Genomic DNA, 16,009 nt, shown 5'->3' with positions numbered 1-16,009 from the left:
GGCCTTTCCTAATGATAACTGTAAACAACCCATAGCCCTAACAAGCTAACTAAGGTCTGAGACTTTAGTAAAAGTTATCTAAGAGCTCAAATCTCTTGGGGTGTTCAACTTTTGCATGGTGCTCCTTTCCTTTTTTTCACTCTAAAATTGTACAAAACAAAAATAATGTACTAATTTTGCTTAAAATGTTGAAAAGAACGTTTCATCCTTAACTTTATGACTTTTGGAGATCAGTTCATCTTCTACTCACTTAACTATTCACAGTAACAGAAATTTTGACCAGAGGTGCCCATACTTTTGCATGCCACTGTACATATATACAGAGATATACAGATCTGTATATATGCAACTGCTATGAAAGTATTGTTTGCTCATTAACTAAAAGCAATTAAATTCAATCAAAATTATTATGGTTAACTCTTTGCAGTCTGGGTTGTCTAGAAATTTCTGCATTTTTGGGCAGTCCAGACTTTAAAGGGTTATACTTCTTCTCTTTATCAAGGAGTCGTCATTCCCAGATGACATGTGGTAGCAGCCAACCAGAATGATTGCATACATCCACAAGCAAGGCCATCAAGTATCCATGAATCACGGGTCTTCATAAGGTTGTTTAATATTGTGAGAAGAGTTCAAAAAGGATGCTAATGCAATACCAAAATTCAGTAACCAGCAATGATTCAGCAAGAATGCAATTTGTTTAGTGGCTGAAAATATGCATGATTGAATTATTTGTTACTACAAATTGGGCATTTTTGATTTAATTGCATTAACATGGAAGTGCAATTGTGTCTTTTTTTAAAACAGAGATCTATTTAGTGGAATATGATCTCTTTTAAAAGTGTATTGCATAGAAAACTTGATGTCCCTATCTGACATAGTAATGGTTGAATATCCAATTACTCAAAAGAATCAAGAGGAATCTTGCATCTAACTCTTCAAACTGTTCTCCAATGCACAACATTGAATAGATTTGACAAACAGTGAACTTGTAAAGTAAATGCTCATCTCATTTATTGATTATATTATGGATCACACTTGTATCATTACATTACTGTGGACTTTTTAAAAGCTGACACTATCCTTTTGTGCAAAGTGATTTATTGTTCATTACACATTGGTATATTTCAAATTTTGTAGCAATTAGCAAAGGATTTTCTTTTTAAGTGGCAGAGTGATCTGTGGAAAATTTATTATGTACAAGACTTAAGCAACATTGTATTACCATTTAGTTATAAAATTCAATGCTTTAGTGCTTCTCTGACATCTTCCGATCTGTGTAAATTGTTAAATAGTTAATGTTACTTTAGAGTCTTAATCATTTGTTTATCGTCAGCCAAGTTATCAAGTCAGTATGGCAGTAATAACTGATGAAGTGTGCTGGTTGTAGTAATAGTCATTGGGTCCCGTCCTCTTTCTTTCAGCATGGAATGGTCTTTCATTATGTCTTTATTCTCCACCTATTTTTAATGAATAATAATTCTGGTACTGTTATTGGCTTGAATGATTCAGTCAGCACTGGATGGAAGTTTAGAAACACAAGGATAGGAAGTGAAATATTTTCTTAGGATAATTCAAAGTACTGAATAGGCTTTAGTTTCATCAGATTAATCTTTTAATCTGGTTATTTTTCCAATACAGTGGTGGAAGTGCCTTTATAAGATCAGCAGGAATGAGAAATATTGCACACTATTAAATTACTTCTATTTCTATAATAATGGCTAAGAACCCATAGCAGGATATACTATAATGGTTTTTAGTGTACTTCAGGATTAGCAGAGGCTAGCTTGCTTTATCTTCCAAGTAATTCAGAGAACAGATATTTCAACACTGCTGCTAAGTTTATTTGTATTTAATGCTTGATTATCAGACTTTGGTAACAGGATTGCTTTCTCATTTGAAACCATTTATTAACTATTTTCCAAAAATAGAGAATAAAGCAAAGGATGATGAAAAATATTTCAAGTGGGAAGTGTTATTTAAATCCATTGTCCTGGGGGCACGTAGATTTTTATTGTTTGGTTGTTAAATTGTGCAGTGACAATAAACAACTTGAAGAGTTTGCTAATTTAAGTAAATGGAAAAGAATGTATTCAAGAATGGATTATATACACAAAATATAGCCAATTTAAAGTATAATGCGACAATCAAATGAGCTTCCAATTTTATTCATAGTCTTTGTACCTTGTGCATTGGATTCCTTTGATCTTATCAAAGCAGATTTCTTTTTGTAGTTGTTGAAATTTGTATTCTACAGAATTTAAGCAGATTGGAATTCTAAAGGTGATAAAAATAGAAGTTATATTTTTATGTAATTTTAGAGAAGTGAAATCTTGTTATGAAAGACTCAGTAATCAGTCCTGAGGATGTTTATTTTAACTTTTTATCATGGCAGCTATAATTCTCCAATAAGTTGCAAAGAAATGCATAAATTTTCCTCCCTAAGTACTGAAACTTCATAGAGCATATATTGTCAAATTAATAATTGAAATTGCTTTAGAAGTGACATTTTAATTCCTCTCTCATTTTTCCTTAAGTTGTGTGGTCCAGATGTATGTTTATTCTCAGGCATTACATGATTTTCAAATCCATGTAATTTTCAACAGCCAGTAATGTCAGGGTAATTCACAATAATGTGTATTTGACAGTTTTTACCCCTTACTGATGAATTTGAATAGGCTATTAAACTCCGTCTCTCTAATTAAATTGAATGTAGTAGTATGTTGTTAGAGCAGCCACACCAAGTAACAAATTGCCTTTTCACAATATTGTGATTTCAGTGGATTCATTATTTTATTTGTGCAATTTGTAGTTGTAGACTTGGAATAATAAACATTGCTCCTGAAGTAATATTTAATTGTTTTGTATGAAAAATTAAAAGGCGTCTAAAAGCTATTTATATGAAATGCTCCTTTAGGTAGAACACAAGTTTTAAGACAAGAATGGTTGATACTGATCTTACAAACTTTTAAAATAAACAAGAAGAATAATTGCTCAGATTTTATTAATTTCAATGGCTTGGGAATAATTGTATATCCTAGAAAGTTAGTTATTGCTGGGCTGGAATTTTTTGTTTTTAGTATTGATTCAGTAATGACAGGCTTTTTGCATTTTTTTTAACCATTTTTAAATTTCAAAATTGGTTAAAATTCATGGATTGAATGAAAAATTAAGTGAATAAGATTAATTAACTTTACATCTCTGACTAATAATGATTGGATTTGAAATCTTCTTGGACCTATTTTAGAGGAATGTGCATATGAAGATTGGCCTTAACTTCTTTTAAGAAGGTAAGGAGGTTATTTATCTTTGTAATTTGTTCAAATAAACAGGGGAACTGAAGCAAGTTTCTGTACTAACATGCCAGGAAATGACATTAGCATTGGAAGTAATCCTATTAGTTACAATGTCCTGATGCGTTTTGTTCACTGCGACTGTTGCTGCTTGGTTGAATACTGGAGGCCATTCATGAAGTTTATGCAAGGTGATACAACTTCTGGAAAGAAATCCTTCATCATTCAACCACTTCATTTTCTTTAACATTATTGTATTCATTTTGTTGTTTCAACCCACTGCAGTCTCCACTTTTACTCTTCTGTTTTTTCTCCATCACAAGACCTTTGACCAGGGACATACTGGATAATCCATGTGTTTATAAATCAAGTGCAACTTTGTGGAAACAAATATAAATTCCAGATTGTTCCTGTGCTGATGTGAGGTTTTATCATTTGTGGGGGAAAAAAACAGTGGGGTTTAGGGTGATTTTTCTTGCTTTTTGTACTTAAAACTGAAAAATTCCAGCCCTAGCTTTTATGAATTTTGATGAATTTACATTTTTCAACTTCAGATTTCAAATTAAAATTAGATAAAGGTATTTTGTAATGGGTATCTCCCAAGTGAGCTGCCCCATTGCACCATGTGACAAATTCAGAAATTCTGGTCAGTGTAATTAATAGAGATATTCACAATATCATTTGACTTTTTCAAGCCTGTTTTATTCACAATATTGCTGCTGTGTTTCGGTTAAAACTAGTTTAAATATATTTTGATAAATTAATTAGAATCATTATTGCCATTGAATTATAACTCTTACTTTTACTGAAAAAGGATTAGTGCTTTCCCAGCGTACATGACGAATAAACTCTTCTGGGGCTTCCAGCCAGTTAGAGGTATTGGTTATAACTTTTTTGATGCCAACTCTACCATCTTCATCAGAGATGATGGCTGGGCATGTTTAGTATGGTGGTATTATCTCCCTCCATAATCTGTCCCTCTTGATTGGTTAGTCTTCATCCAATCAGGTTTCTGCTCTCACACCTTGTTACAATCGAATGCCAGCTCTTAGAGAGAGACCTTCATGCTTGTTAAAATTATTTTTCTCTCTTCTTATTTCAGTGGTTTCATTTACCAGGTGGTCGCAAAATCTATTAGCATAGCACAGTAGTCTTGTGTTGTCAAAGTCAATCTTATGGCCATTGCGAATGTAATGTTCTGCTATATCAAAGTTGAAAGAGGCACTAAAGAAGCCGTCTTTGTCAAACTGGAAAACCCATCACTGAACAGGGGGTGGGGTACAACACCACCTAGCAGTTCGTTACAATGCAGTCTTAACATCTCTACCCTGGCATCTCCAGAACGGTTCACACCTCCATTCATGCAAAGACTAATGACCCTCTCATTACCTCAATGACTTTTAACGACTGTCATGTGATTGCTATACCTTTAATGAACTCAAGAGTTTATAAGCCAGTAAACTTCCCACCGTGGATCAGAACTGAAGAAGCCTCTCGGATGAGTGGCAAAACATCCTTTAGACAACACAGCAAGTCCAGTTGCCTTGATTTACTTTGATATACAATGACCTAGATGACTGAGAAGCCTCCATAGACAATGTTTTGCTACGCCGATTTCTCTGGTTAACCCAAACGGATACACTTCCTGTGGTCCTTGATGTGGGTTTCCACTGTGTGTCCCATCTGGCCAATATATACTACTCTGCATTGACAGGGAATCCTGTAAACGCTAAAACACGTAACAGAACATTGCATTCACGGTGGCCATAGGATTGACTTCGATGGCACAAAACTACTGTGCCGTGCTAATGGTTTTTGGGACCACCTGGTAAAGGATGCCATTGAAATAAAACTAGAAGAATTTTTAACAAAGACAAAGTTCTTGCTCTAAGTAAAAACTGGAATTTGATTGTAAACAAGGCGAGAGCAGAAAACTGATTGGAGGGACAAACTACAGGAATATAAATACCACTGGACTAGACATGTCTAGGCATCATCACTGATGAAGATGGCAGAGTTGGCCATCGAAACATCGGTTATAATTGATAGATCTACATGGCTGCAAGCCAGGAAAGAGTTTATTCATCTTACTTTCACTGTTTCAACTGTCTACAAACTGGAGAGGTTGTTGTCAAAATTTGGAAGAACATCAACATTGAAGGTTGTGGATTTAGGAAGGCAAATCATTTCTAATTAATGCTCATCTTTTGTTTCAAAGTTTCTATAAAAGGAAATTTAGGTGTGAAGCATTGTCATTCATATAAAAATAAGAAAACACTGTTTTTGAAGATTAAAAAAAACTGGAAATTAATACCAAAAAAAGAGAATGCCTAAAGCACTCAGCAGATCAGGCATTATCTGTGGGGAGCCTTGTCAGTGCCAGAACTGAGAATTGTGAGAAAACAAGTTTATGTTACAGAGGACAGCAGACAAAGTTGTCAGGGTAGCAATTGGAACAAAATGAAATGGATACATAGTGTAACAACATATGTAGAGGGGGAAATGTGTGTATCTTGTTAAAGTTTGTATTAAATCCTGCGGCTTGTAGCATGCCTAGTTGGAAGATGGGTTTCTTGAGTTTACACTGGATGCATTTGAGGAATGTGAACGATCAGAGTAAGATTGGGGCAACAATGTACATTAACAAACGACTCATTAGCCTTAAAAGTCTTCTACAAAAGAGTCAGGCCACATCGTGAGCACCCAATTATATGCCACTTATTCTCTGAAATTTAAAACATTCTTCTGTCTTTTCCAGTGCTGATGAAGGGTCCTTGACACAAAACAATGACCGTTTTTCCGTTTCATTGATGCTGCCTGATCTGCTGAACGTTTCCAGTTTTTCTACATATTATAGCCATCTTATGTAATTAATTTCAGACTTTCTTCTCCTGTTTATATTGTGTTTTCAAATATGTAACTATTCACACCGGTTTGCCTTACTGCATTCTAGGAGAGTACTGTCCTGGCACAATTCTAAAGAAGGGATTATGTGATAAGCATTAACTTCAAACTGAAACTTACTTATTTTAGCAGAATTTTTCCCCCATAAACAGCCAGAAATATCTTGTATGTTTATATTGTTGGTTATCAGGTAATATCGTTTATACAACTGGATTTTCATTCCCTCATGCATTCCTTTCCCTTCACATTTTTTGAATCATACAATAACAGCATTGGAAAATATGTTAGTAATTGTTTACTTTTGCAAACAGAATGATTATAGTTTCAGTGAGATGTAATTTAATTTTTATCCCTTTAGAAATACTGGTGTGTAGAATGTTTATCAATACTTAATACGTTGTTCAGAGCTATTAACTTTCTTAGATATCATGTTGTGTTTACAAAGTGCTTGTTAATTGTATATTTTGTATAATATACTGATCCCAACTACAAAGAAAATATTGTGTGAATTTAATTTTTAACTGTAAGCTTGTACTATGTGTTGGAGTCAATTGAACAAATTGCCTATGTTTGTGGATTGTGAAAGATTGAAATACAAATATGGCTGAAGAAGTGTCAGTAATTAAAGTGACAGGCAACTACATCACAATATTGTGTTTTTACTCATGTTAAAATATAAAGATTGCTTGAATGGTTTGGTGAACATTTTGTCCCATGAAATATTTATAGGCTGCTTTCCACATCTTAGAGATGTATATTGAGTCATAGGAAATGTACATATTCTTCATCTGAACCACAACACGAATCAAAGAAGAACAAAATTAGAAGATAGTGTTTATCTGAAATTAAATACTGAAAATTCTGAGAAGCTGTATCTGTGGAGAGAGAAGCAGAAGCATTAAGATCCATAATGTTTTATTTGGCAGAAATCAGAGAGCGAGTATTTGGGGATCATTTTCAGGATGGCTGTTGGTGATCAGTGGAGTTCTGCAGGGCTCACTGTTGGGACTGCAATTGTTTGCTTTTATACATTAATGATCTGGATGAAGAAACTAGTGATGCTATGTCCAAGTTTGTAGACAATACCAGTATACGTGGAGAAATGTAGTGTTGTGGAGACAGGGAGTCTGCAGAAGGACATGGACAGTTCAGGAGCGGGCAAAGAAATGGCAGATAGAATGCAGCAGAGGGAAGTATGGGGTTATGCAATTTGGTAGGAAGAATAACAATGGAGATTATTTTCTAAATGGAGAGGAAAATTCAGCAATCAGAGGTGCAAAGGGACTAGGAAGTCTTGGTTGAGGATTCCTTCAAGGCTGAGTCAATAATAAAGAAGGCAACCTCAATGTTCGCATTCATTTAGAGAGCATGAGAATATAAAAGCAATATACTGCTGAGGCTTTATAAAGCATTAGTCAGACCATATTTAGAATATTATAAGCAATTTTGGATAATGTATCTAAAGGAAGGGTATGGTGGGCCTGGAGAGGGTCCAGAGAAGGTTCACAGGAATACTACAAGGAATATAAGACTTAACATATGAGGTGTTTGAGGTCTCTCCATCTGTACTCAGTGGTGTTCAGATGGCTAAGGGGATCTTTGGACTTTTGAACTATGATCTCATTCAAACCTAGCAGATATTGAAAAGCCTGAATAGAGTGGACATAGAAAGGATGTTCCATTAGTAGAAGAACCTGGCATATGAGGCCACAGCCTCAGAATAATGAGGAAATACTTCATCCAGACATTTGTGAATCTATGTAGTCCAATGCCACATATAGCTGTGGAGGATAAATCATTAATGTGTATTTAAGGCATAAGTTGATGGTTTCTTGATTAGTAAGGAGGTTATGGGGAGTAAGTGTGAGAAAGGGGTTGAAAAATATCCATAGTTGAAATGCAGAGCAGCTGTGATGGGCTGAATTACCTAATTCTGCTTGCTATACCTTATAGTCATTATCAGTGGTTCTAACCTTAGGTCATTGGCCTAAGTTGTTAACTTTGCTTCTCTCTGCAAAATACTGAGTATTACCAGCATTTTGTATTTTAATTGTATATACAAACCAATGAAAGTCATTGATGGTTCTCTTCTGGTGTAATACTATTCATAATTCATTGCTGGACCATAGGTCAATATTCCATATGCCTAGTTATTGTTCTTGAAGGATGGAAGGGCGATGATTTGTCCAAGGGAATGCAAAGTTGCAATCACCATAGATCCTAAATCTATATCTAACTGTTGAATCAAAAATAGGAATAGATTTTGGTTTATTTGCCTTCCATGTAACTTATCAGAGATGTTACACCATGGGGATGCAATTGGTGAACTACTTTAAATACAATGCAAACACAATAACTATCTGAGGTTGTTTAGTTGTTGGCATTTCTGTCAACCTTCCATCTGTACTGAAGGCCTCAAGTCAGTGATCACCACTGAACTGGTAAGGATTTTGCATGTCATATTTAAAAACAAAGGTCTGCTACAAACCTGCATCTGCTGCACAGCTGCTCCAAGATAATAAATGTTCTTGATAAGACTCTGGACAACATAGATCTCTTTCCACATTTGAGAACCAACTGTCAGTAAGTGCATATGTCTGGTGAAATTCACCTCTTTTTCCAGTACACTAGCAAAACCGTTGGACTTCTGAGAAAAGCAAGGTTTGAAGTTGACTCTGGTAAGATGGAGGCTGAGGGTCTGATGAGAGGCGTTGATCGTGTGAATAGTCAGAGGCTTTTTCCCGGGGCTGAAGTGGCTGCAACATGAGGGCACAGGTTTAAGGTGCATGGGAGTAGGCACAGAGGAGATGTCAGGGGCAAGTTTTTTACGCAGAGAGCGGTGAGTGCGTGGAATGGGCTGCCGGTAACAGTGGTGGAGGCGGGATACAATAGGGTCTTTTAAGAGTCTTTTGGATAGGTACGTGGAGCTTAGAAAAACAGGGCAATGGGTAACCCTAGTAAGTTCTAAGGTAGGGATATGTTCGGCACAACTTTGTGGGTTGTCTATGTTTCTAATGCAAATGGTGATAGTGCTCAGTGAAGATGAAGGGTTGTTGTAGAAAATAGTGGAGTGTAACTGCAGGGAGATGATGAAAGACTATTTAAAAGGCTGAAATTGAGATAGTGAACAGTACAGTTGGAAATTTGAAATAAAAGCAGATTAAGCTGTAGAAAAGAAGGAAGAAAGGCAGATTTCAAACAGATTGGTGACCTCACACAAACGAAGTGCTGGCTTTTAAAAGATGATTTTCTTCCTTTCAGTGTGGTGACTTTCCATTGTCTTTATTCTCCAGCTATTCTTCAAACATAACTCTCTTATTGCGCAACAGTTTGAATAATCCAGCCAGCACTGATGGTAGCTTTAAACACAAGGATAGGAAGTGAATTGCATTATTATGGAAATTCAACGTATTAAGCAGGGTGCAATTTAACAAGATTAGTTGGAAAATAGGGTGCAGTTCCTTGAGCATCCTTTGAACTCAAGAAGCATCCTCTCTCATTTTCCCGTATGTGAATGACTTGATGCGACTTCATGTAGAAATAAGAGTTTGGTCACCTTTACTACCAATTTCTATTTAATACTTGATTTAATATCTCTGACACTGTATCATGCAGCGTAGAAACAGGTCTTTTAGCTGACCATGTCTATGTGCCCTATCTTCCACGCAGAGCAAGAGGAAAGTTTCTTTTGCTATCGCTATTCACTCCAGCACCCTCCACATGAATGTGTCTCCATAATATCTGCTACTTTCAATACAAGATACATCCCCTCTCCATTCAGCATTCTGAAGGTACTGTACTCCATTTCTTCAAGATAACTCTTCTGCCTCCATCATTATGCACCCATTTCTGACACTGCCTTTCTATACAACTGAAGTCCTTTGATCCTTTATGCTTCCCATTTTTGTAGGTTCACCTATTATTTCAAGATGAAGCAGTGAGCTATTTGTGTTACTTCCAATGCAGTTTACAACATTCAGTGCTAATGATGAGGTAACCACTACATTGGAAAAGTCAAATGCAGATGCAGTGACTGCTTTGTAGAACACATCCATTCAATTTGCAAGGGATCATTTGCAAATGCCTGTGACTTTTGCATCCAAGACCCATTCTGACTTCTGCCTTTGGCCTCTCATCCTGTCCTAATGAATCCAGCTCTTCAACTTTCAGTGAGACTCTTTATATTTTTTGGGTCTCAACAGTGTGTTCAACAGTTTTGGGATAATTGGTCTTTTGGGTTGGACATTTCTGATGACATTTCATTAACTTGTTATGTTAGGCAAGTTTTCTCTGTGCAACTGACTGATCCACTGAATTATTTTAAAATATTTTAAAATTTCAGATTTGTAGCAATGCATTGTTCTGTTTTTTTCCCAGCGTTGTTTTTCATTTTTCTCTGTGTGTTATTTACACTTTCTCTGGACAAATTATCTGTAGTTAGCAAACCTTCAATGCTACCTCAGTCTGCATCATCACCACTTCTTTTGCTCTCTCCGCCCTTCTACTCTTCAGATTAGAATGTTCTTTTGTTTTTTAACTTTTCCTAGTTCTGATAAAAAGTCATTGACCTGAAACATAACTCCTCTTCTCTCTGCACAAATGTAGCCTAAACTGGTTTTTCCAGTGTTTTCTGTTTTTATTTATGATATCCAGCATATTCGGGAAAGGAGAAAATGCAAGTTTTTTTTGTGTGCTGTCTTTTTATGATCTCAATAACCCAAAGTGGTTCACATCAATTTAAAGAAATTTCATTTTAAGTCTCAATTTTGAGAAATTTGTCAGCCAGTTTAAGGCACAAATGTATTATTTTTCATCAAGGTATAATTTCTGAATCTGGCGCCAAATGGACTTATTTTGGGGAAAAAAATCATTAAATCTATTAAATCCATCTGTCTGATGGTATAATGTATTGAGTGCGTGGAATGGGCTGCCGGCGACGGTGGTGGAGGTAGATACGATAGGGTCTTTTAAGAGACTTCTGGATAGGTACATTGAGCTTAGAAAAATAGAGGGCTGTGGATAACCCTAGATAATTTCTAAAGTAACTACGTGTTTGGCACAGCATTGTGGGCCGAAGGGCCTGTATTGTGCTGTAGGGTTTCTAAGTTCTAAAATACTACAGCTTTGTAGTTCCCATAGTACTTATTATCAGTTTAGATTGCATGCTTAAGATTTTGAAGAGCTCTTTGAACTACAACTTGCTGATTTGAAAGTATGTACTACGGTTGAGATAACTAATGCAGAACCTAAAAAGGTACTTCGAAGGAAGCAATTAATTTAACTATTGCATTTTTCTTGGCCTCTATTGTTTAAAAAATAATTTGTGTTCCACAATAACAGACATGTAAAACAATTAACTAACACCACCAAATAATTTCTAATTATTCTTAAAAGATTAAATTGAATGCAATGAAATTGAACCTCACTACTGCTTCCTAATCAGCTGCAGGATCAAAAGGTGATCTTCCCAGTACAAATGAAGGGAAATCTCAACAAAACTTGGTTTAACTAGTGGACTCTGTAATCTGTCAGTAAATCTTGCAATGGATTTGTGCTGGCCTTTAAATAATTAACTGCGAACTTTTTTTTTTGAACTGCTGGCATTCACTGTATCCTGTCTGCTACTGGAAGTTAATGCCTTTTTTTTTGCCAGAAATTTAATCAGTGCTAGTAGAATCTTGAACTGAAATCTGTAGTGACACAGTCACTGATGGCAAGATAATTACAACATAGTGGATATGATATAATCTGGAAGTTTTCTTATTAAAGAAGATACTATGTCAAAATCTGTTTGCAAAGAAGCATCCTGTGAAAATGGTAATTTTAGGTTGGGGATAATAGATACACAGATATTGACAGTAATTAAAAGGCGCACTGGTTAAAATGCCAAACTGGTAACACAAATAACTTGAACAATCCAGCAATTAAAAATTGAAAATGCTGTTAATACTCAGCAGATCAGGCAGCAATGGTGGAGCAAGAAAGTCTATGAGCATTTCAGGTGGTGGCACTCATGGCAGATTAAACAGCATCTATGGAGAGAAGCAAAGTTAATGTTTGAAATTAATAATATTTCATCAGTTTTTTCTCCACAGGTTCTGCCAGTCCTGCAGGCTAATTTCATAAACAGTGAGAATAGGTAAAAAAAAATGTTGAATTTCTTGTAGCTTCAGGGTGACAAGGAGAGATGGAAGAGCAAACCAGGAAATTGCAGAGAATATGTCCCCGCCCCCCCCCCCCCCCCCACTTTAGAATACTGAAAGTGAAGTGAAGATCCATTTTGGTGAAATCTCATGGAACTCAATTTGACTAAAACACTTCTCAAAATAGTTAAGTCACTTATATTCGAGTAGGAACAAGGAATAACTGCTGTCCTTGCTAGTGATGCCCAGAATCTGAAAAATGACGAAAAATTAAACTGAAATAATGTTTTTTAAAAAAATGCAGAGAATGATAATGCTCAAGAGATTGTAATGTAACCTTAAAAATCAGGAGAAATAAAATTAAGTTCACTCTTCACTTTAAGTGAATTAAAATTTTGCAATATGGATAAATTAATGGCAAAAATAGAGATGAATGAGTTTGATCGAATTGTCACTAGCATTGAGATATGTAGCATTGTAGGCAAAGATGGGAATTAAATATTACTAGGTATTTTGCATTTTGGAACAGGAAAGGGCAGGAGAGTCTGATCAAGAATGGCATTAGGACAATAATGAGGAATGAACCACATGTTCTAATATTTACAGAAACCCTAATGGAGCTTTACTGATCAATAATATTAAGGGGAATTTAAAACAAGGATAATTGTTTTATTATCCTTTCTAATTCTAATTGTTTAATTAAAATAATTAAATGAAATAAATGTTCAAATGGGCTGGGCAAACAAAATTGGTGTAGATTCAAGGATGAATTAGTGGAATGCATTTGGAGCAATAGATTAGTAAGGAAATTAGTCATCTCAAAACAAAGGGTTCTGTAGGAAAGAAAATTTGAGAAAAGTCATCTTTTCTCAGCACTATCTTAACATATCTTTAAATTCCTGGGTGTTAATCTGATGATTTATCCTTGGCCCAACACATTGATGCAATCATAAAGGAAAACTCACTAGCTCCCCTACTTTCTTAGGTTTGTCATTCTACAGATGTACGGTTGAAAATATTTTGACTTGTTGCATCATGCTCTGGTATGGCAACTTGGATGCGCAGGGCTGTGGCCAATACTTCATGAGCACATTTCTCCACACCATCAGTTATGTGTACAAGAGGTGTTGCTTCAAGAAGAGAAAATCTGTCATCAAAAATGCCTGCCATTTAGGTCATGCCATCTTTTGAGCGGGGGAGTACAGCTACAAGAGCCTGAAGTCTCTCACCACCAGGTTCAAACGACTTCCCTTTGACCATTCAGTTTTTCGAGCCAACTGGTAAGCCCTCATTGGTACAGTTTAGCAACTTTGACCACCTTGCACTAAAATTGAATATTTTTTTGTTCTAGCTGTGATTTCTTGTAAAAAAAAAATGCACAATTTAAGATTCATGCTTTTCTTGTGAATGCTACATATATGTTCCAGTGATGCTGCAAGCAAATTTATCATTGCACCTGTGCATGCATGTACTTGTGCATTGGCAATAAACTTGATTTTGGGTTTGAGCTTGACAGATCTTAGTTCAACAGCAAGAATTTTAAGGAAAGTTGCCTGAGAATGATGGTTGGGCTGATTAGGTAGATTGGGAATTAGATAAATAATAACATTTTTAAAATGTATATTTACTCATTCTGCACCTACAAGAAATAAAACTCCATGGGGAAAATTATATTTTCATGACTATAGAGATGGGAATGGTATTAGGTTGAAAGTTAAGATTAGTCTTGCCAAATGATTAAAAGCTTTAGAAAAAGGCTGACCAAATAATTCATAACAAAGAGAAAGGGGGATGGAACACAAGTTAGCAGAAAGTATTGAAAAAAGAAATTACAAAAGCATCTTTTTCACAGGCAGTCCTTTTGGGATTGAAGATGACTTGTTTCAATTCTGGTTCAAAAGCTTCTGAGGTAACTGATGAGGACCACTGGTGCATCAGGAGATTCTACCACAGATGCTGCAAGAGGTGCCTGACAAGCCAGGTGGGCCAGTCCACCAATGGGAACTTTTAATTAACATGAAAGAAAATGTGCTGAATAATGGAACTAGAATTTGATACATCACTGCATCAGATGGGAAATAAGATGTCATGGTGTCATGAAAACTACCTATCCATCAGTGTCAGCAAAACAAAGGATTTTCTCATTGACTTCAGTGGGGGAGGGGGGAAGGAGTGCATAGCACATGCTCCTTGCTTCTCTTCACATCAACAATGTTGATGTCAAAGGAGATTGAGAGCTTCAAGTTCCTAGGACTGAACATCACCAATAGCATGTCCTGGTCCAACCATGGTGATACCACAGCCAAAAAAGCAAACCAATCTGTATGTCCTCAGGAGGCTCAATAAATTTGGCATGCTCCCTATGACTCATACTTTTTATCAATGCACTGTTGAAAGAATTAATCTGGATGCATCATGGCTTCGAATGGCAACTGCTTCTGACTGACTGCAAGCACATCACAGAAACTAGCCTCCATTTGAAATTCTATTTGCATCTCTCACTGTCTCGGTAAAATTCCCTGTATTATCAAAAACCCCACCCAACCTGGATATTCTCTTTTCTCATCTCATTGGGCAGAAGATATAAAAGCCTGAAAGCTCGAACCACTAGGTTCAAGGACAGCTTCTAGCCTTCTGTTGTAAGAGTATTGAACAGTTCTCTCATATGATAAGAATGGATACCTAACCTCACAGTCGATCTTGCTATGACATTGCATCTTAGTGCTTGCCTGCACTGCACTTTCTGTATAATTGTAACACCTTATACTGCACTCAGTATTGTTTTACCTCATAACCTCAATGCACTATTATAATGAATTGATCTCTGTGAATGCTATGCAAGATAGTTTTTCACTGTACGCTAGTGCATGTGACAGTAAGCCAATTCAATACGGAGGGAGGTCATAGAGGCTGAGATTATTTTCTTAAAAAATAAAAAAAGCAACTTTGGGCATGTCCAGTAGAGTTGTAACCTCAGATCCAGTGAATGAGGTTCTTCCCTAATTTCCAGTGTATCTATGTATGTATGTTCCTTCCTTCTGTGACTGCATAGATTTGCATTGGATGCCTCAGTTTTATACTACATCCCAAAGCTCTGCAAGTTGGTAAATTAATTGGCCACATCAAATTTCCACTTAAGGTACATAGAGAATCTGGAGGAAGTTGATGGGGAAGTGGGAAGGGTAGGTGATGGGGAGAAATTAATGTGGAAATGGGATTTCTCTGCAAACTGGAAAAGGACTTAATAGTCTAAATAGCTCCATTTAAATCAGAGGATTATAAACATTATTATGGAAATGGCAGCTGAATTCATGCTAACTTTCCAAAATTCTAAAGATTCTTTAACATCCCCATTGGATTGGATGGTAAAAATTGTGCACGACAGGTGGGGGAAAAGAAAAACTGAAAAATATATTTAGTCTAAATATCATAAGGTTGTGAGAAAATTGAGACCATTTATTTTGTCTAGAAATAAATAATTTGGGCAGGATAGATAGAAACTTTACTAATCCCAAAGGAAATTTACAGTGTCACAATAACAAGTGCACAGATATACAAATATTAGAAGAGAAGTAAAGAATAAAAAATAAGTTAGCTTAAACAGTTTCACAGGAGGTGGGGAAGGGGTCATCACTTCCCCGGCTATAGGTCATTTCATTATAGAGCCTAATG

At 36.0% G+C, this 16,009-nt stretch overlaps 1 protein-coding gene across 5 annotated transcripts in view; it reads left to right on the top strand.

Moving 5' to 3' along the window:
• ppm1aa (protein phosphatase, Mg2+/Mn2+ dependent, 1Aa) overlaps positions 1-15,258 on the top strand; it is a 56,242-nt gene extending 40,984 nt beyond the window's left edge. Inside the window, exons 6-8 of one of the 5 annotated variants that reach the window (XR_012098199.1) lie at positions 503-605; positions 3,245-3,287; positions 6,049-6,837. Coding sequence is in view for 3 of the 5 variants with exons in the window: in XM_073039551.1 (XP_072895652.1) it covers positions 14,190-14,245 (56 nt within the window). In the remaining 2 variants the exon portion in view is untranslated. Of the gene's footprint in view, positions 1-502; positions 606-3,244; positions 3,288-6,048; positions 6,838-14,189 lie in introns of those variants that run through there. The other 4 variants (XR_012098198.1, XM_073039552.1, XM_073039551.1 and 1 more) reach the window with 4 other exon arrangements.
• The last annotated feature ends 751 nt before the right edge of the window (positions 15,259-16,009 follow it).

The sequence above is a fragment of the Hemitrygon akajei genome, chromosome 3 (assembly GCF_048418815.1).
Source record: "Hemitrygon akajei chromosome 3, sHemAka1.3, whole genome shotgun sequence".
Lineage (NCBI taxonomy): Eukaryota > Metazoa > Chordata > Chondrichthyes > Myliobatiformes > Dasyatidae > Hemitrygon > Hemitrygon akajei.
The sequence above is the reverse complement of the archived record's forward strand: the minus strand, read 5'-3'. Positions and strand labels throughout refer to the sequence as shown.